Source organism: Macaca mulatta, chromosome 11, assembly GCF_049350105.2.
Source record: "Macaca mulatta isolate MMU2019108-1 chromosome 11, T2T-MMU8v2.0, whole genome shotgun sequence".
Classification (NCBI taxonomy): domain Eukaryota; kingdom Metazoa; phylum Chordata; class Mammalia; order Primates; family Cercopithecidae; genus Macaca; species Macaca mulatta.
In genome coordinates, this window is record NC_133416.1 from 113,901,543 (window position 1) to 113,922,926 (window position 21,384).

At 42.6% G+C, this 21,384-nt stretch overlaps 1 protein-coding gene across 2 annotated transcripts in view; it reads left to right on the top strand.

Annotated features, from left to right (window-relative positions):
- RFX4 (regulatory factor X4) overlaps positions 1-21,384 on the top strand; it is a 179,358-nt gene that overhangs the window by 114,318 nt on the left and 43,656 nt on the right. For both annotated transcript variants that reach the window (XM_077952579.1, NM_001261061.1), the window contains 4 exon segments: positions 277-440; positions 13,022-13,122; positions 15,125-15,183; positions 19,100-19,244. In XM_077952579.1, the coding sequence (XP_077808705.1) occupies positions 277-440; positions 13,022-13,122; positions 15,125-15,183; positions 19,100-19,244 (469 nt within the window).

Below are 21,384 nucleotides of genomic sequence, written 5' to 3' on the forward strand. Positions count from 1 at the left end.
GAAAGTGCTTCATCTTTTGGGGCAGAGGAGACCCCAGCCTGCTAGGCTAGGCAGTTCTCCAGCAGTGAGCATGTTGCATGCCTAGGCAGAGGGAAGACTTGAAGTGGGAGAAACTCCCAGGGCCTCCTACAACATGGCAGGCTGGGGGTGGCTTCTGCTGCCGCAGGGGAAGTAAATGACAGCGTTGTAGACTGGGTTGGCCTTGGTGGAGTCCCAAGTTTCTGTTGGGAGGGCCCTGGGTAACCTCATGGTTCTTCTCTCTGTGGGTCAATACAGGTTCAAAGTTTCCTTCTGCACTTTTGGCAAGGAATGCCGCCCCACATGCTGCCTGTGCTGGGCTCCTCCACAGTGGTGAACATTGTCGGCGTGTGTGACTCCATCCTCTACAAAGCTATCTCCGGGGTGCTGATGCCCACCGTGCTGCAGGCATTACCTGACAGGTGGGCATGTTTATTCTTGTCTTCCTTCATGGCTGGTCCACAGAAGGGACTGTTCTGCTTCTCTTGTACTGAAAACCATGCACTGTCCAGAGGCCTCCCTTGTAAAGACCATTAATATTGAACTCTTAAATATTAACGTTTATTTATATTTTGGAATATAAATAAACCGTTAATATTTTGAACCATTTGTGTGGCTTAAAATTCAAAGGTATAAGATGGTGTACAGTAAGCAATCTCCCCACCAGACTCCTGTCCCCAGACAACCCAGTCCTTTCCCAGAACATGAGATAGAATCATTTTCTTGGAGTCTGACCAGATCTGATATGCACATGTAATCAATACATATAATATACTGTTTTTCTTACTGAAATGGTGACATACACTATATACTGTTCTGTGCCTTGCTGTAAAACCAAACAACTTAACCTTGAAGTTTGTGCTGGACAGCTTCCATGCCCCTCCAGATGCACTCTCCACACTTCATGCTGCCTTCTGCTGGGGCTGGGGGTGGGGCATATGCTGATAGCATGGGCCACCACACAGGGTGCTTCTGAGGGAGGGATGGAGGGAGGAGAGTGAAGTCAGGAGATGGATTATCTGGCCCCCTCCCTGTGAGATTGTGTCAGGCTGGCTGGGTTCCTTCACTGGGCTGTGTTCCCTTCCAGGCAACTTTCCAGGCTGTCCTTGGGCACAGGGTGGATGAGAGCCTGTGGTCTGAGCCTTAGGTCGCAGCAGTCTCCCTTACAGTTCCTCTACCCCGTCCACACCTTTGTGACATGTCCCTTGTAAATAAACCCACCCATTTACAGTGGCACTCCTTCCTGTGGGGACCATTACAAAGCACATTCCACATCCATCTATAAGGAGCTTTTCTCTTTTTCACAACTGTATAGGGTTCCACCATCTTGCATTTAGTTGATTCTCTTGATATTTCCAGTTTTGTCCTACTACAAACAACACTGTGATGAATGACATTTCATTTACCTTTTCTTTTTTTTTTTAAACATGGTGAAGTGTGTTAGTTTCCTGTGACTACTGTAACAAATTACCACAAACTGGCAAAGTGACTTAAAATAACAGAAAAGGTATTCTCCCACACTTATGGAGGCCAGAAGTCCCAAATCAAGCATTGGCAGGGCTGGTTCCTTACTGAGGCTCTGAGGAAAAATATGTGCCATGCCTGTCTTCTGCTTCCGGTGTTGCCAGCAATCCTTGGTGTTTCTTGGCTTGCAGACGCATCACTCTAATCTCTGCCTACACCTTCACAGTGCTTCCTGCTCTGTGTGTGTGTGTGATTTTCAATCTGTATACCTTTTCCGCACCCCCGTCTTATTGCACTGGCTAAAATCTTTAGGATGATGTCCTAGCCTAGGCAAGGGTGGACATCTTTGCATTTTCCCTGACCTTAAGGGGAAAGCATTCAGTATTTACTATAAAATACAATGCTAGCTACAGGTTTTTAATATCAGGTTGAATGTGTGTGTGTTTGTGTGTGTGTATTATTATTATTATTATTATTGAGATGGAGTTTTGCTCTTGTTGCCCAGGCTGGAGTGCAATGGCACAGTCTTGGCTCACTGCAACCTCTGCCTCCCGGGTTCAAGTGATTCTCCTGCCTCAGCCTCCCAAATAGCTGAGATTACAGGTGTGTACCACCATGCCTGGCTAATTTTTTGTATTTTTCATAGAGATGGGGTTTCACCATGTTGGCCAGGCTGGTATCGAACTCCTGACCTCAAGTGATCCACCCGCCTCAGCCTCCCAATGTGCTGGGATTACAGGCGTGAGCCTCGGCACCTGGCCAATTATTTTTTTTAAGATGAAGTCTGTTCTGTTGCCCAGGCGGGAGTACAGTGGTGCAATCATTGATCACTGCTCACTGCCGCCTCAAACTCCTGGGTTCAAGTGATCCTCCTGCTCCAGCCTGTGGCATAGCTAGAACTATAGGCATGCATCACAGGACCTGGCTAATTTAAAAAAAAAAAATTTTTTTTTTTAGAGATAGGGTCTCACTATTCAGCCTAGGCTGGTGGTCATAAATTTTTAAAAAAACATATTGCTAGATCTGAATTGTTAATATTTTGTTCAGAGGGTTTTATACTTCATCAAAGTTATTTGATCAATAATGAAAGTTTTTCATCTTTAGTTTTCATAATGTCTTTCTCTTATTTAGATATCAGAGGAACCCTGGCCTCATAAATGAGTTGAAAAATGTTCCCTCTCTTTTTTTTTTGGAGGAGTTAGTGTAGAATTTTATCTAAATTTTTTAAATTCATAATATTTTCTTATCCTTTTAATATCTGTAGGCTCTGTAGTGATGTGTCCTTTCTCATTCCTGATGTAGGTAATTTGTGTTTTCTGTCCTTTTTCTTGGTCAGTGTGACTAGAAATGTATCAATGTTATTGATCTCAAAAAATAGCTTTTGGTTTCTCTGGTTTCTTGTTTTCTGTTTTCAATTTTATTGACTTCTGTTTTTTATCTTTATTCCTCCCTTTTTGTGCTTGCTTTGGGTTTATTTTGCTCTTCTTTTTAAAATTTCTTTAAGTGAAAGCTTAGGTTGTTGATTATAAATCTTTCTACTTTCCTAATGAAAGCATTTAATGCTATAAATTTTATTCTAATCTCTACTTAGCTGCACCCCACAAATTTTGATATGTTGGGTTTTCATTTTAATTCAAAATATTTTCTACTTTCTCCTGTGAATTCCTCTTTGATCTATGGGGTATTTAGTAGTAAACTGTTTAATTTCTAAATATTTGGGGATTTTCAAGATATCTTCCTATTAATAATTTCTAGTTTAATTCCCTTCTGGTCATATTATATATATCGTTTTATATCAATTCTTTTAAGTCGATACTTGTTTCATGCTCCAGAATGTGGCCTATGTTGGTGAATGTTCTATGTGTACCTGAAAAAGCTATATATTCTGGTATCATTAGGTTAATTGTCAACTAGGTCAATTTAATTGATAGTGTTGTTTCAATTTTCTTTGTCTTTACTGATTTTCTGTTGATTTGTTCTACTGATTAGCAATAGAGAATATAGACACCTCCAGCTCTAATTGTAAATTTGTCTATTTCTATACATTTTTGCTTCATGTATTTTGAAGCTCTGTTGTTAAACGCATACAAATTAGAACTGTTATGTCTTATTGGTGAATTGACTTCTTTTCATAATGTCTTCTTTTATCTTTCATAATATTTCTTGTTCAGAGGTTTACTTTGTCTGTTTAATACAGCTAACTCCAAGTTTTTTTAAATTAGTGTTTGCATGACATTTTTTTCCACCCTGTTAATTTGTCTTTATATTTGAAGTAGATTTCTTATAGCCAACATACAAACATAGAGGGAAGTCTTTCTTTTTTATTGTCTGGCAATTTTCCTTTTTAGTTGGTATGGTATGTATAGATCTTTATATTTCATGTAATTAAATATATGGTTCAATTAAGATCTTCCCTCTTCCTAGTTGTTTTCTATTAGTTTCATCAGTTTTTGCTCCTTTATTCCTCTTTTTTTGTCTAATTTTGTGTTAATTATTTTCATCATCCCATTTATCTCCATGGCTGGCTTTTTTTTTCCCCTCTCTGAGACAAGGTCTTACTCTATCACCCAGGCTCCAGCTGGAGTACAGTGGCATAAACACGGCTCACTGCAGACTCAACATCCTGGGCTCAAGCAATCCTCCCATCTCGGTCTCCTGAGTAGCTGGAATTACAGGCATGTGCCACTAAGCCTGGCTAATTGTTTTACTTTTACATAGAGATGGGGTCTTGCCGTGTTTCCTAGGTTGGCTTGAACTCCTGGGCTCAAGGAATCCTCCTGCCTCAGTCTCCCAAAGTGTTGGGATTACAGGTGTGAGCCACCATGCCTGGCCATGATTGTCTTTTTAAAAATACCTCTTTAAAAAAAATTTTTACTAGTTGTTTTAAGTTTGTATATCTTTAATTATAATATACCTTCAAATAATATTATACTGCTTCACATGTATATAAGAATCTTAACACTATACTCCCAATTTGTATCCCATTTTTTATGCTATTGTTGTCATAGATTTTGTTTTTCTATATGCTATAAACTCCTAAAACATTATAACTATTTTTGCTTTAGATAACTATCTTTGAGAATGATTAAAGATATGAAAAAATATTTTATATCTGCTTTCATTCGCATGATTCCTAATCTTCATTTCTTTATGTATATCCAACTCATCTGTATAATATATGAGTTGGATATGTAATCATAGTCCTCTGCCTGCAAAATTTTCTTTAATGTTTCTCATATTGCAGGTCTAGTGGTAACAAATTATTTGTTTTTCTCTGTCTGAAGAAGTCTTTATTTCTCTTTCAATTTGAAAAATACTTTCACTGGGTATGGTATTCTGAATTAACAAGTTTTTCACTTTTGGCATTTTAAACATTTCACTCCATTGTTTTTGGCTTGCATGTTTGTTTTTTGTGCATCTTTGCTCCTCTGTAGGCAGTGTGCCTTTTTTCCTCGGATGCCTTCAAGACTTTCTCTGTCTTTGGTTTTTCAGTCTCTGTCTTTGGTTTTCAGCTGTTCAACCATGATGTATCTCAATGCTTTGTGTTGTTTTCAATCCTGCTTGGGGCTTTCTGAGCTTCTTGGATCTGTGCTTTGATGTATTTCATTATTTTTGGAAAATACTCATCCATTATCTTCTTCTCTGCTTTCTCTCTTTTTTCTTCTCCTGGTATTTCAATTACAAGTATGTTAGGCCATTTGATACTGTCCCACAACTCCCGGATGCTCGATTTTGCTTGTTCTCTACTCATTTTTCTCTCTGTGTTTTAAATGGAGTAATTTTTATTGACATATCTTCAGGTTCACTGATTCTTTCCTTTGCTATGTCAATGCTACTAATGAGACTATTGAAGGCATTCTTTATCTCCATTACTGTACTTTGTTTTTATGTCTATTTCTAATATTACAATTCTTTTAAAAGTAATTTCTGTGTTCTGCCTGGGTGCAGTGTGGCTCACACCTGTAATCCCAGTGTTTTGGGAGACGGAGGCAGAAGGATCACTTGAGGGCAGCCTAGACAACATAGCAAGATCCTGTCTCTACCAAAAACAATTAGCTGGGTATGGTAGCTCATGCCTATAGTCTAGCCACTAAAGATACTGAGGCGGGAAGATAACTTGAGCTCAGAAATTTGAGGTTACAGTGAATCATGATCCAGGCTGGATGACAGAGCAAGATCCTATCTCTAATAATTATTATCATCACATTAATTATTAATATATTAATAATTCATGTAATAATAGGAATTATTTATATGTTCTTCTGAAATTCCTCCTCTGTTCCTGCTTGTTTACTTTTTCCATTAGAGCCTTTGACACATTAGTCATAGTTATTTTAAATTTTAAATTACCTGTCTGATAGTCTGGTTATGTTGATTGTTTTGTTTCTTGACAGTAGGTTCTATTTCTTAATTTTCTGTTTATCTCATAATTTTTATTGGCTGCCAAACAGTGTGTAGAAGAGTAGAGACTGGGATAAATAATACTTAAGCCTGGAAATGGGATAAGTATTCCCATTTCCCTTAGGTTCCTTCCCCTAGGTTCCTGAATATGAATTGAGGCAGTCTATTTGGGACTTCATTGCATTTGGGTTTTGTTGTTCCTATGGTTACCTTTAGTGTAGCACCAGATTTAAATTATTCTGGGGTACTTTGTGCTTAAGTTGGAGATTTGTTGGGTTGTTTCCCTTAATGTGCCTGCTCCTTTACCTTTAGGCCGTCCCTATGCACACAGTTGCTTAAGACTTGGTGCTTGTTAGCCTGATTGGAGCTGAAAAGTCGGGAAGTGGGTTCTCTTTTGTTCAGCCCTGTTTCAGTCTCAAGCAAGCCCTGTGCTTTGGATCTCAGAGTTGGGCACTCTCAGTGATCTTGACTCATTGCAGAGACATATCTCTAGTGATCTGAGCCCTTGGTGGTTTCCAGCAGGGTTAGAGAGCTTTCTCTTTTCATCTTTCCCCCACCTACAATGGGTCTTCCCTATTCCCTGGGGTCAACAGTGTTTTCTGCTCTTCCCCTAGTCAACTGAGGCTTTTGATCCATAAGGGAGAAAGGTCTTGATGGAACTTCATGCTTTTTCCACTGCAACAGCTGTTCCCTTCCTCCAAACATATACCTCTCAGAAAGGCTTCTTCTGTCCTCCTGTCCTGTCCCCAGTCTTCCTCATGAACACCTGGTGAGGCCTGTGCAGAAGGGCTTGCAAATAGATGTGAACTTCCCTTGTATCTGTCATTCCAAGAGTTCTATACTCTCATGGTAGTTCATACTGGCCCGTTAGCTATTTGTTAAAACTGTTAGCAAAATTTATTTCACCCACTTGTATGTAACGCCCTGTTTTCTTCTCTCTATTGCAAGTGAGCCAGTCCCCAAGTCCTTCTCTCATTGGAGGTGCCTTTCTTTCCATAAATTCCAGGCTACGTGATTGTGACCTCAGCTCTCTAATGGTTTAAAGAAAAGTTGTAATTTTGTAGATTATCTGGCTTTTTCTTGTTATGGTAGGAGTGATGCTCTTTCCAGCTTTCCACATTGTAGATGGAACAGAAATACACCCAAATAGGCTAACAAAGGTTACCTCCAGAGGCGATTATGGCCAAATTTTAGTCTCATCCTTTTCTGCATTATTCAAATGTTCTACATTAAGACCAAATTTCAATTTTTATAATAATATGTATATGTCTATATTATATATGTAGGAGCCATTTAGGGCTTCGTGTTATTAAAATCTTTCTCAGGCACTGATCAAGCGAACTGAGGCTAAATCTCCACTTATATTTTTTTACCACAAAGGTATCTTCTGAGGATTTAATAAAACCCATCTTTATAAGAAAGATTCACATACTTTTAATAATGCTTTATAGGTATTAAACACACACATACACACATGGCATTTGCTGTTTATTGCAAAGCAGTTTGTGGGGTACAAATGAAATGTTAACCCCTCCCTTCCTATCTATAATTGACTTATTTTTACAGATGTGGAGGTTAAAGTTTAAAAGCTGAAATGAGGGCCAGGCATGGTGGCTCATGCCTGTAATCCCAGCACTTTGGGAGGCCCAGGCGATGAATCACTTGAGGCCAGGAGTTTGAGAACAGCCTGGCCAATGTATCGAAACCCCATCTCTATGAAAAATACAAAAATTAAGTGGGCATGGTTGTGGGCGCCTGTAATCCCAGCTATTTGGGTGGCTGAGGCACAAGAATCACTTGAATCCAGGAGGCGGAGGTTGCAGTGAGCTGAGATCGCACCACTGTACTCCAGCCTGGGTGACAGAGCAAGACCCTGTCTCAAAAAAAAAAAAAATAAAATAAAATAAAAAAGAGGGTTGAAATGACTTGTTTACCTTCACCTGCAAATAAATAAAATGGTCAGGACTCAAATATTTATTCAAGAAAACCACAAATGTTCATTCATTCATTAAACAAATGTTTATTGATTACTACAATGTGCTAGGGACTGTGCTAGGTCCTGGAATACAGCACTACATAAGATAAGCATGCTCCCTGCCCTCATTGAGTTACAGTCTGCCAAAGGAGGCTGTTAAAAATTACGTGGCTACGTAATTACCACTGCAATCTTTGGCTTACAAATCAAGTGCCTTTTTCATTAAATCAGGAAGACAAATTTATTCAAAAGATCAGGCTCCAACTGACTTTTCAGTTTTATATACTCATTCATCCCTCAAACTTGTTTGAGTGCCTTTTCTGTACCAAGCCCTGTGCTTGGCATCATGGAAATAAGAATTGGCACTAGAAGTTCTCACTCATGACCCTGGGCAGGCCCAGGCTGAGGCACAGCTCCCCACCCCCTAGCTCAGACCCATCCCATCCTTTCCAACTCAGAAGAGCATATTGAAATTCAGGGGAATAAAAATACACTATTATAGAGATAACCATGGATCACACACTCCCATTTATAGGAAAGGGAAATCACTCTCAAACTGGAGTTTTTCACTTCTTCCAAGCAATCTTGGCACAGTGGTTGTTAATAACAATTGGGTTAGCTAAAGTAAGAAAGTATGTGTGTATGCATCTGTGTGTGTGTGTGTGCATGTGTGTGCGTGCGTGTGTGGTATGGGCAGGAAGGAGAAGTCAAAGAGGCAAAGAAAAGAGTGAAGACCAAGCCTGAAATGCCAAAGGAATAGCAACACTGAACAGAAAAGCAGAAGGCACCAGATATGGGGAGCATATCCAAGGCATGTCAAAGTGCACGATGTGGTACTTTCATCAAAGAGAAGTAGGACAGTGGTTATAGGTCAGATAGACCTAGGCTTGACTCCTGGCTCTAACACTTGCTGCATCTCTTTGGACAAGTAAAATAACTTTTGTGAGCCTCAATTTCTCACCTCTATTTTGGGACTAACAACAGTATGTACTTCTAGGGCTGAAGTGAGGATTAATTAAGAAAGTACATGCGAAGTGTTTAGTAGCTTGGCACATTGCACTCATTAAAAGGTAACTGCTGTTATCACCATTGTTGCAGTTTTACTAGCATCACCACTGATGGTCATTCAGGGAGCTATGAGTGTGAATGTAGGATGTAGGAGAAGGGCTGAAGCTGGAGCTGTAGACTTGGCAACCACCTGCACAAGACGGAGGAAAAGTTATGTCCCTAGAAGTGGAGGACACACCCTGGCATCCCAGTCTGGGAAGGAGAGAGGTGGAGGGAAAGCAGAGGAAGGAGGTCGAACTGCAGGTATACACCCACAGAGGACAGTATGTCAAGAAGGCATAGATGCTGCAGGAGATGGAGTCAGTTGAAGCTTAGGAAGGCATCTCTTAGATCAGGTGATCAGGTGAGCTGCTATCTGGGGCAAGAGCGTCCAGGCAGAAGGGATGGCAAGTGCAAAGGTCCTGGTGAGGTAAGCAAGGGCCTGGAGTGTTGGAGAAACTGAATGGAGGCTAGTGCTGTGGGGATGGAGTAAGCTGAGGGGACAGTGGGAGGAGCTGCAGCCAGAGATAAGGAGGGTAGGGAGGGGGGCAGTTAGGACAAGGCCCGTTGTCCATCTGGGGATGGAGAGCCATTCATTCTTACATTTCACTTAACAAGCATTTCTTATGTGCCTACTATGTGTCTGGCACTATGCTAGGTACTGAGGATACAGTGATAAGCAAAATGGACATAGTCCCTGCCCTCTGCATGGAGGGTACAGTGAGAAAGATGTACAATGATCAGATAATCACACAAGTTGGTATATAACAACAAACTGTCATAACTACATGGCCATTCAAGAGGAATCATCAGGGGTGCTGACCTGGTCTGGGGGCTTCGGAGAAGGTTTGCATATAGAAGTAACATCTAGTCTGAGATTAGCTGAATAACAAGGAACTGAGTAGGTGAAGAGGGAAGAGATGCTCTTGGCTGAAAGGATACCAGGGGCGAAGGCCCTGAGGGGAGAGGACCAAATGGAGGCCAGAGGTCCAGAATGAGGAGAAAGGGAGAAGGTGCAAGGTGGGGCCTTGGGGGCTGCAGCAAGAACTGGGTTTTTTATCCTAAGAATGATGTGAAAGCATTCAGGAGTTTTCATCAAAATTACAGGTGTTTTGGAAATGTCCCTCTCACAATGTGGAAGATAGAGTGGAGGTGGGAAGGTGAGCAGGGCAGGATGGACTCAGGAAGCTACTATAAGTCTGGATGAGAGTTGATGGCAGCCTGAACTAGGGAGAAAAGGGAGAGACATGGCTGTGCTTGGGAAGTAATTTGGAAGCAAAATCTGTAATATGTGGTAAACGGAAAGAGAGACTATGTCCAAAATAGTGTATGCAAAACTGGATACTTGCCTAAAGAAATTGTAACTGAATTTAATCAAGTCTTTAGAAGCAGACAGGATAGATGGATAGACTATATGACACTACAAGACAGAACTCAACCAAATCAGAGTGTAGGACATTCCAGGGAACAAATACCATGATGTTGCCAATAAATAAATGGCACAAAATAGGGGGGAAAAAGATTTAAGAAACAGAACAGGGCAATGTTGTATCTTTCATGCAATGTGTGGACCTTGTTTGGATCCTGATTCAAACAAACTAAACATCTGTGGGAGAAATACAGAAATCTGAATGCAGACTGGGCTGTAGATGATATTAAGGAATTACTGTTCATTCTGTTAGATAAACTAATGGCATGGAGGATTTAAATGCTGCACACACTTTGTGTGCATATGTGTGTATACACGTACACATACATATTTAAACCTTGCCAATGAGAAATGCACACTCAGTTTTTAGGGGTTAAATGACATCTTGGATTTGTTCCAAACACTCCAGAAAAGAAAAAGTGGAATATAATCTATTAAACTGGCAAAAATGATGTCAATTGTTGAAGCTGGGTCATGGGTCCTTGGAGGTTTATTATACTATCTGTCTTGGGGTATGTTTGAAATTCTTGAAAATAAAAAAGTTATCAATAAAAATAAAATGATGAAAAATAGAGTTCATACTGAAATAGAGGACACAAGAAAAGAAGCATGTCCAAGGGGGAAATCACGAGTTCAGCTTGGAGGCCTCTGGGCCAGAGGTGCAAAAGTAAGTGCAGACAGTAAATCTGCACAGACGGGAAATTCACAGATTCAGTGAATCTGTGGGCCTGGAGAAACTACCCAGGGAAGGAAGAAAGCTTTGTGAGATGAGAGCCCAGGACTAGATATGAAGAACTGGAAGGCATGCTGACCAGGCAGAGGGCAGGAGTTCTGTGACTGGGGAGGAGCAGCCAGAAGGAGGGATCACAGAAGCCAAGGGAAGTGAGTGTTTCCAAAAGGAGGGCGCAGGTGACAGAATCGAATACCGCCAAGATGTTAAGCAGACAAGAACCATGACAAGTCCACTGGGTTTGGAATCATGCATGGGGGCTGCTTAGGTGAGAGCTGTTTAGGCTGAGGTCAGGAGTGAGGTGAGGAGGGAATGGGAGGTGAAGGAAATGAGACAAAGAATTGGGCAGCACTTTGAAGAAGTCTGTCTGTGATGTGGGAGAAAGGGCAGTGGCTCGAGGGGATAGAGTGGAGGAAATAAAGAGGTTTTTGTTGTTTTTAAAGTGAGACATTCTTAAATACATTAAAATAATGAGCAGGACTGGGCATAGTGGCTCACGCCTGTAATCCCAGTGCTTTGGGAGGCCGAGGTGGGCGGATCACTTGAGAGCAGGAGTTCTAGACCAGCCTGGCCAACATGGCAAAAGCCTATCTCTACTAAAAAGACAAAAAATTAGCTGAGCGTGGTGGCGTGTGTCTGTAATCCCAGCTACTCAGGAGGCTGAGGCACGAGAATCACTTGAACCTGGGAGGCGGAGGTTGCAGCGAGCTGAGATTGTGCCACTGCACTTCAGCCTGGGCAACAGAGCAAGACTGTCTCCTAAAAAAACAGATGAGCAGAATGATCTAGTAGAGAAGAAAAAGCTGAATATACAGGAGAAGGGACCGTCAGCAATGTACAATTCCTGAGAAAGCAGCAGGGGACGGCAAGAGGAGGGATCGCTCCTGGATTCTATTAGGGAGGAAGAGATGAACCAGGCAGGTAGCTGAGTGTTGATGACATCCTTCCTCTGTGTTTTTCTGTTTTTTTTTTTTTCCCCCTGAGAAGTAGGAGGTGATTCCACCCACTGGCAGGGAGGGGAGATTTCGGGAATTGGAGGCATAAGGGTCTTGAAGAAGGTTGGAGATAGCTATGAGAAAGGAAAGAATGAGTGACCAGAGAGAAATGGGGTTGCCCAGCAGGGTGGAGGTTGGTGATTTTGTGTCTGACAGGAGACAGTGGACGAAAGGCTGAACCAGGGCAGCAGGCTAGGCGGTGTTGGTGGAAGGCAAGGATGGTGTGGATGGTCAACAGGGGAGATGTCCCTATATCTGGCACAACCAAGGAGGACTTCGTGGAGAACGAACCTAGGCCTGTGAGCAGATGGCTTTGATAGCAAGAGCCAGAAAAGGGGGCCCAGTGTCTTCTCAACTCCAAATTCCCATCTTATTGCAACCTACTGCCCTGCTCAGTGCTTCACCTCTCCAGTTCCCTCCTGCCTCCTGTTCCAATACTGTCTTTGACTCTTGGAATCTAATATGGTTTCAAGGCCCATATCAAGGTTGTTTGCCAATTTAAAAATATGCTGTTGCTTCCCAGTTCCCACCAAATGGCAAGCAGTTTGGTAAGCTGGGTGAGCAGGCATGGCAGTTATGTTGCAAACGGGGTTCCTGCCTGCCTGGGAGGATCGGACAAGACTGGGCTTTCTTAGGCCCACGGCCCACTGTCTTCACCCCTCACACAAGCTCTTCAAAAGCATAAAGGAGCATGTTTTGCTTGCATCTAACTAGTTCTGGATGCCACCAAGCCTTGCAGTGGGCATCAGTGACCAGCAGAGTACATTCTGTTCGTGCCCTTCCCAGACCCACCCGCTCTCCGCAGGGCTTGGGCTGTTGGCACTGTCTCTGAGGTTGCTCTTACAAATGGCACCTATTGGTAGCAGCCCAAACATGATTAGGGGAAATAAAACCCTGTAGGGGACTGTGGGAGGAACTGAGCAACATGGGCAGCACTTAAAACTCATCGTTTCTCTTTCTAGCTTAACTCAGGTGATTCGAAAGTTTGCCAAGCAACTGGATGAGTGGCTAAAAGTGGCTCTCCACGACCTCCCAGAAAACTTGCGAAACATCAAGTTCGAATGTAAGTACTGAGTTGGGAGTGAAAGGGAAGAGAGAATTACATTTTAGTGCCAAATATTTTACGTAAGTTGTTAATAACAATAGTAGCAGCAGCTACTGTTTACTGGTTGACTATAAAGCACCAGGTATTATACTAATTATGTATATACACATATTTAATCCTCATAAAATGTTTATTATAGGTGGCACACTTCTTCCTTTACAGAGGAGGAGTCAAGCTTAGAGAGATAGTGCAGAGACAGGATTTTCTCCCAGGTCTGACACCAAAGTTTCTGCTTACCACCACCATCCTCCTTATCTCATTTAATCCTCATGCTGCCTCTGCGATGTAGGAAGTAGTATCTCTATTCTACAGATAAGGCTCTGAGAGGCAAAGAAAGTTGCCCCAAAGCCACGCAGCCACACAGCTGTAAGTAGGGGCAAGGAATCAAACTCAGGTCTGAGATTTCCTTGAAGTTCCTGCCCATAAAATGGTGGTAGCAGGAGAGAGAGAACAGCTTAAGGGCTTCACTCATTCTCTGCCTAATTAGAAAGCCAAATTAATATTTCTCATAAAGGGATTGAGACCGTGAACCCTTTCTTTGCTGAGTGTTGGCACCCATTCCCCAGCATTAGTTTTGTTTTTCTGTTTCAATCTGCCTGTACTTGCGGGGAGACTCATGTACGGTTTGTTTATTGCTATTAAAGATGAAATGATTTTCAGTAAAACAAAGTTTTAAAATATACATTTTTAAAGCCCCATTTGAATACAACAGCTTGCTATTCTTGCCCGAAATAAGTGCCAGTGAGCAAAATGAAGGCGATCAAATTACCCTTTCTCCACAGGCAAAGGGAGCCCTTTCAGACGCGCTTTGAGGTTGCCTGCAGTGGCCATCACCTATTGATAAAGCCCGCTTTATTTCATGGCTTTCAGCTCTTTTCTTTTCATGAGCACTAAATTCCACATCACAAAGTTAAAGAAAAAGTAATTAAGGGGAAGGATTAACGATTGATCAGCCTGGAAAATTAGAAGTCTCCCATCTGCCCCCTCCCACTCCCACTCCTCCACCCCACACCTTATTTTTTCAAATCAAGCCAGCTCTGAGTACAAATTAGAATAATCCTAGGGAAATTTCTGACTATTACTTGACCAGTTCAGAAATTACCAAGAAGAATGCCCCCGCACCCATTTTAATTATGCCGACAAAACAAACCTGTTCAAAGTCGGCGGTGAGGAGGTTTGTTGGACCTTCCACCTGTGTGTGTCGGGCGGAGGCTCTTCTTCCCAGGGAGCCCAGCCTGGGAGTGTATTTTGAGAATGTGCAAGGGGTGGAAACAAGCCCCACTCCAACAGCTCTGTAAGAATGAAGAGCTAGGGCAAGCACATGTCTGGTCTGCATTGAAATCCGCAGATATAAGATCACCCTACTTCAAATTATCAGCCTATTATGTCAGTGTAGCAAACAAGACCTTTTCCTAACTGCAGTCATCATCGAAACATGCAAATAGGTCATGGAGCTCATTTGATAAAAAGGACAGATTATGAATGCAAAGCCAGGTTCCATCCCAGAAGCACCTCCTAGCCCCACACACCGCTGAGGCTCAATCAGGATTTACTATTAGACATACTACTTTTTAAAGGGACTTCTTCAAAGCTTCCACTTGATTCCTGCAATTATTTATGGGGAGAAGTGATTGAGCTTGCAATTAGTGAAATGAAGACAATAATTGCCTTTATTCACGGTTGACTGACGCCACCATTTCTCACACCTGCGAGTGTATCGTGTGCATGACTTTGAAATATGTACCCTGAATGTCACCATTAGGAAATAGTTGTTGAAGCTCACATGGGAGAACAAAGAACCAAGTGCAGGGTTTTGCCAGTGGGTATATAAAATGGGATTGGGCGGTGAGACAAATGTAGGCAAAATAAGCAGCCTACGTTTTGAAATCTGCCCCTGGAAAATCCAAGTTAGAATCATAAAGATTGCAAATATTTCAAACTAATTCTTTTCCCTTTGCAGTGTCGAGAAGGTTCTCCCAAATTCTGAGACGGCAAACATCACTAAATCATCTCTGCCAGGTAGCTGTCCTGCGCTATGTGTTTTAACCACTGCTGAGTCATTGCAAATGAGGGGGCAAATTCGCAAAAACAACTTCCTGCAGGATCTTTCAGGTTACCAGGGCACTCTCTCTATTCATTTCTGCAGATAAGGAATGAAAACATTAGCCAATAACTAAATAGTTTCAACTAATATACAAAATAATTTCTGATATCAGTTGCCCCTTAACCTTTCAGATATGTTCTAGGTCCACAGTTCTGTGTTTCTCTTAATTATCCAGCCCAAAACGTATGTAGTGGTTGAATCAAATGATTCAAACAGATTAAGAGGATGATTTGTTTGTTGTATCATCGGAGTTCAAAGTCATATAATATATTCAATATTTGCCCAATTTTGTTTAGTTTTTTTCCAGATCTGCATTATTTTTAGCACGAAAGTGATATATGCTTGCTATCAAAAACATTTAAAAATATAAGTGTATTAAGTAGAAGCGGAAGATCCCACTGCATGCCCCTACCTACTCTGTAGTTACAGCTTGATGGCACATAAGTACATTTCTATTAATTTTGCACTTTAATGAAGGGACTCTAAGTCTGTTAAGGCAACTGATTAACATTACATTAAAATATTAATGACGTTACAGCAGAGGTGGCAAACCAGTGGCCACAGGCCAAATCTGGCCCTCAGATGTGTGGGGTTATTGTTGTTTGGCTTGAATATGTTCAAAACAATTTTTTCACATGGTCACTAACAGTTGGAACGGGGAGATGACAGCTAAACCTTCAAGAGCTGACAACTTGCTCCCAGAGCCCTGTTTCCCCAGGCAGCTGTCAGCTGTTGGGCCAAACTTCTCCACAGTGGCCACCATCCTCATTCCACCAACTCTGTCACACTTGGCCCACCTCACTCCTGAATGTCACCTGCCTGCCCCCTTCCTGTGTTTCTGTTTGCAGCCTCTCCTTTAAGGTGCTGTTGGTTCTGGGTGGGTTCAAGGTCAAGATGGGAGGGAGGGGTTTCTAGTTAGAGTGGTCTGAAGGAGGGCCCCAGGCCAGGAACCAGAAAGTATAACACAACAGCCACACATACCTCCCTGCTCCTGTCCTGCCCCTGGCATGGACAGCACAGGGGTTGATTTGGAGACCAGAGGGAAATTCTTCCAGATTCATGCAGGCTGCTACAGAGGCTACACCTGGGCATTGTTCTGGTGACGGTGCAGAGCCTGACAGATTAATGGGATTCAGGGAAGAAAATTAATATTGGCCTAACAAAGAAACATTGCCTTATTTCTGCGGATGCTATGCCAGCCTGGCCCTCTGGTTCTTTTTTTTTCCAGCTTAGAAGAGTGGCTCTTGGGTCGTATCAGGGAACTAGACGTGGTTTTGGTGCCTCCCTCTGGGGATCAGACAATTTAGAGAGGACTTTGTCCCTTTAACGCACATGTAGATAAAAGCGTCCACACCCATGCCCATAGCCACGTGTTGCACAAGCGTGGGGGTGCCCACATGTTCCCTCTCCACCTTCCGCACAAACATAGCATGTAATTTAATCAGCAAATGCCCCCTTTCCATCTCTACTGGACAACTTTCAGACACATTCCCAGATCAGACAGAGGACTAGGGTTAAGTCTGGGAATGAAACACCAGCTAACATCCCAGTGAGCTTTCCTAAACACACACACAGCAAGTCAGACTAAACAACGTCCAACTGAAGACTCACCTCAAATATTTAGACCCAAGATTCGCACGTCCAGGCTCTTTCAGATACACCAGGCAAGTAAACACTTGGCATTCCTATCTTAACCATTCACTTTACAAAATCTTTTGGGTGCCTACTGTGTGCCCAATACTGTGCTTAGTAGTACTTGCCCTCAGCAGGAAAACAAAAGTGTTAAATGTGATGAAAGAAACAGAATGGAAATAGGTGGTCAGAGATGGCCTTTCCATGGGTGTGACATTTAGGCTGGAGCATACATCGTAGTGGGGCTGCTGGGGCAAGGAGGGAGAAGAATGTTCCAGCCAGCAAGAACACCATGTGCAAAGGCCTTGAGGTATCAACACAGTCACTGAAAGAGAAGCGATCTGAACAACAGTAGCCACTTTTATTGAGCTCCCTGCACTATGCACTCTGTTTTTTAAACACTATCTCAAGGAATCCTCAACAGCAGCCCTTCTTTAAGAGGTAAGCACTAAGGCCCTAAACACGATGGTAAGAGACACCATTAAAAAGCATGTTCTAGGTGGGGCGCGGTGGCTCAGGCCAGCAATCCCAGCACTTTGGGAGGCCTAGGTGGGCAGATCACTTGAGGTCAGGAGTTCAAGACCAGCCTGGCCAATGTATCGAAACCCTGTTTCTACTAAAAATATTAAAAAATTAGCTGGGTGTGACAGCATGCACCTATAATCCCAGCTACTAGGGAGGCTGAGGCAGGAGAATCACTTGAATCTGGGAGGCAGAGGTTGCAGTGAGCCAAGATCGCGCTACTGTACTCCAGGCTGGGCGACAAGAGTGAAACTGCATCTCAAAAAATAAAAATAAAAAAAATAGCATGTTCTAAACACTTACTTACAGAATTCACTCTTTGGTAAACAGTTCATTTCATTGTAATAAAGTGGCTCACAATGCATCTCTGAAGGAACATGCTCAGGAAAGAAAAAAACAAAAAAGGTAGGTACTATTGTATCTCCATTTTATAGATTAGGAGGCTGAGGTTAATCTACTTGCCCACCCGAAATCAATCAGCTGGTCAGCAATGAGGCCAGGATTTGAACTAGGTTATGTTTGAATGCAGGACACCTTACCTTTCTATTCAGTTGTTTTCATTATCCTTAGAGACTCACCTAACTCATATATTCTACGCCGATCATTAGAGATTCACCTCACTCATATATTCTACGCCTTCGTGACCTTTAAAGAGTTCTCCAATTATTTAACTCAGATTTTACTTGTGCTTGGATGGTCGGGGTACAACAAGGGGTTGTCAGTATTTACCTTTGCCTAGGAATTTACAAGCATTAGGAGACTTGGCAATGTCTTTGTGTATTTTAAATCTTTTTTTTTTATTTTATTAAAAGACATTGTGAAAACATGCAAGTAAAGGAAATGATCCTGGATATATATTTTTCTTTTCTCAATATTGTTTCAACTTGATGATATTGTTCCAGGTATTGTTCCAACTTGTAAATTTAAGTTCACTAATGAGGGTTCCATGAAAAAGCCACAGCTTTAAAGAAAAAAAAAAAACCACATACACACACACACACACACACACACATATATAAATATAAAAACTTATTCACACACTATACACATCCCTCCATCCACTAACAAACTACTGAGATGTATGGTGGTATAGTTTCCCTTTTCCTCCAACCTAATTATTCATATATGTTTTAATCATTATAGTTACATTTAAAAAAGCAAAAATGGAAAACTAGAGCATAAACTGTTTCAGAATGTATTTATATGAAAAATATACACTTTGAAATATCTGGGATTAAGTTAGGCCCTGGGGTAGCAAGAACACTTCTAAATCCCAGCCTGTAGCTTCTCAGGGACTAGAGATACAAGGATTATTCGGCACAGAGCTCCCATCCCACAGGCTTACCTCAGAAAGCTGACAGATCTCTGGGCTTCATCCCATTGTTCCATGGGGTCAAGACCAAAGGGACTGAAATCAGCAGGGTTTGGTCTGGCCCAGCCCACCCTGGAAGTTGCTTGTAGAGAAAAAGACATGTGTGGAAAGAGCCACAGGAGAAAACAGTGTCCGCATCTTCTGAGTTATGGAGTCTGCCGGTGCTTTCCTGAAATTGAATTTCCCGGAATTTCAAGGTAGTTTGCAAAATACCATAAGCAGATGCATTAACAAGGCATAAAAGGAAATACAGTGAAGGGGTTTAACAACCCATGAGCTAATGAGTTGACTGGATTGGATTACAGGCATCTCGAACAGTGATCCACAGTGCAGACATCACGTTCCAAATGCTGGAAGACTGGAGGAATGTGGACCTAAACAGCATCACCAAGCAAACCCTTTACACCATGGAAGACTCTCGCGATGAACATCGGAAACTCATCATCCAATGTAAGCTGTCCCACCAGGGATTGTTGTCCTGTTTTTGTTTTTAAAAGAAAGAAAGAAAAAGTATCTTAGTAAATACTGAAGTGGCATCCCCACCCTGTCCTCCTTCCCAGCATCTCTTCTTCCTCATTGTTCCTTTTAAATGAGTCGGTCCAGAAGGAAGGGCTAATTGACTTAAGAGGACATGTGTCAGCACTGCTGGGTAAAGAGGGTTCTGGTGCAATTGGGCAGCACACAATGTCATGCAAAGGGCCCCACGTGTGACCTGAATGCCAGCCCTGGTTCCATGGAGGTGGCATTAAATATGAGAACAAAAGCTTATTGCCTATCTCAGTGTATGTCAGTCTGGGGTCAGCTGGATATGCTGCCTATTTTTCATTTGAGGGTCACATGAGTCAGTCCACTTATTGGCAGGTGAACCTTTCAATCACGTTAAATGTTTGAGAAGCAGGTGGATGGCGTTTTCAGTTTTACTTCTGTGGATATATGTTCATGTCCCGGCGAACAAAGATTTCCACCATGCAGACTGCAGGTATACTGCTCCAAATATTAACCCCATGTAGGCAGGATGTTTGTTCTTAGTACTAAAGCAATATGAGAGGGCCAGAGAACATCATCATTGTTAGCACATCCCTGCTGTTCCTCAGACGCCCATCCCAGCTGACTGCCCAGGGCATCCCCTGAGCCCAATGACCCTGGATCCATTGGTGTCTACAGGCTACCTCCATAATTAGAGAACATGAGGTCAGGAAACGTGAGGGGACACTCCTCCCATCAGGTCTCAGAAAGGTGTTAAGAGCATGCACTCCCATGTTCTCAGTGGGGTGGTGAGGCCCAGGATCCCAAAAGTGACATTGCCTGGGGAGCTGCAGAGAGGCTGCCCCACCAAGAGGGGTCTTTCTGAAAGCCCCAAGCCCCTTCAGATTTCTTAGTATATGCCTTCTGCACTGCTGTCTTGAGGGAACTCTTCATTCAGCTACCCAGTTTAAACTTGAGGTGCCTTTAAACAAATAAAGTTCCCTAAGAGGGTCCTATTAGAGATCTCTTTCCCAATAAGCCCTTTTCAAAAGCAAATGGAATAGTTGAAATGTCTGAACATGTGGACCTTCCCCAGGACTTCTTTCCTGACTTAGCCCAAAGCTTACTCAGGCTGTTACTTCTTCCTTCACAGCTGCCCCCAGCCCACTTTTCCCCTGTTAAGAATTTTAGAGATCATCACTAAAATAATAATTCAGCTTATTGACTGCCTGCTCTAAGCCAGCTCCTGTGTCAGATCCAACACATGCGTGGTCCCATTGAATCTCCACATCAAGCCCATGAGGAAGACACTCTTATCACCCCCACTTTACAGATCAGAAAACTCAGGCTTAGAGAGCTGGTGAACCTAACTCAAGGTCACGCAGCCACTAAGCAATAGAGCTGAACCCAAGTCTGGTCTCACATCTAGTCTCAGCTTCACCACCAGGCCTTAATGCTGCTCATGTATTCATGGCAGGGGAGACAAAAAAAAAAAAAAAAAAAAAAAAAAAAAGGAAATGTGGGTGAGTTTCAGAGGTTCCAGGATCTTTCCAAGTGTTTACAATCATGCTTCCTGTTCTGTTTTTTCCTGTCCCCTGGATGGAACGTCAACAGAAAGCATGGCCCTGCATACCCTAATAGCACTGGGGGTACCTCTGATCATTGTGTCCCCAGGAACTCCCAATGGGCCAGGCACAGAGCAGGTGTCCAGCAAGGTTCATGGAATACCAAAGAGATGAGTGGAAACCCAGAGTGAACCTAGTTCTTAGCTCTGCGAATCTTCCTAGTAGTGTTAGACTCAGTTCTCTTCCCGCCTCAGCACCTTTCATGAGGGAGGAAAATGTGAACCAGACTCATGGGGAAAAATACAATCAGCATTGCTTGCTTAAGGGACCAGGCTCTGAGCCTTTGCTGGAGCACCGTGGAGGTCACTGCTGCCTCTCTCAAGAAAGAACCTCTGTGGCTTTCTCTTCAAGTTTCCTTAGGTACGGGGCAGAATGGTGCCCTTTAAAGCTGTGACTGCATTCTTCTGGGGACATAAATGCTGTGGTTCAGTTCAACCCAGCTAGTCCTTACTGAATGCCTGTCCTAAGTCAGGTACTGTATTAGATGCTGGCCAGAGGGC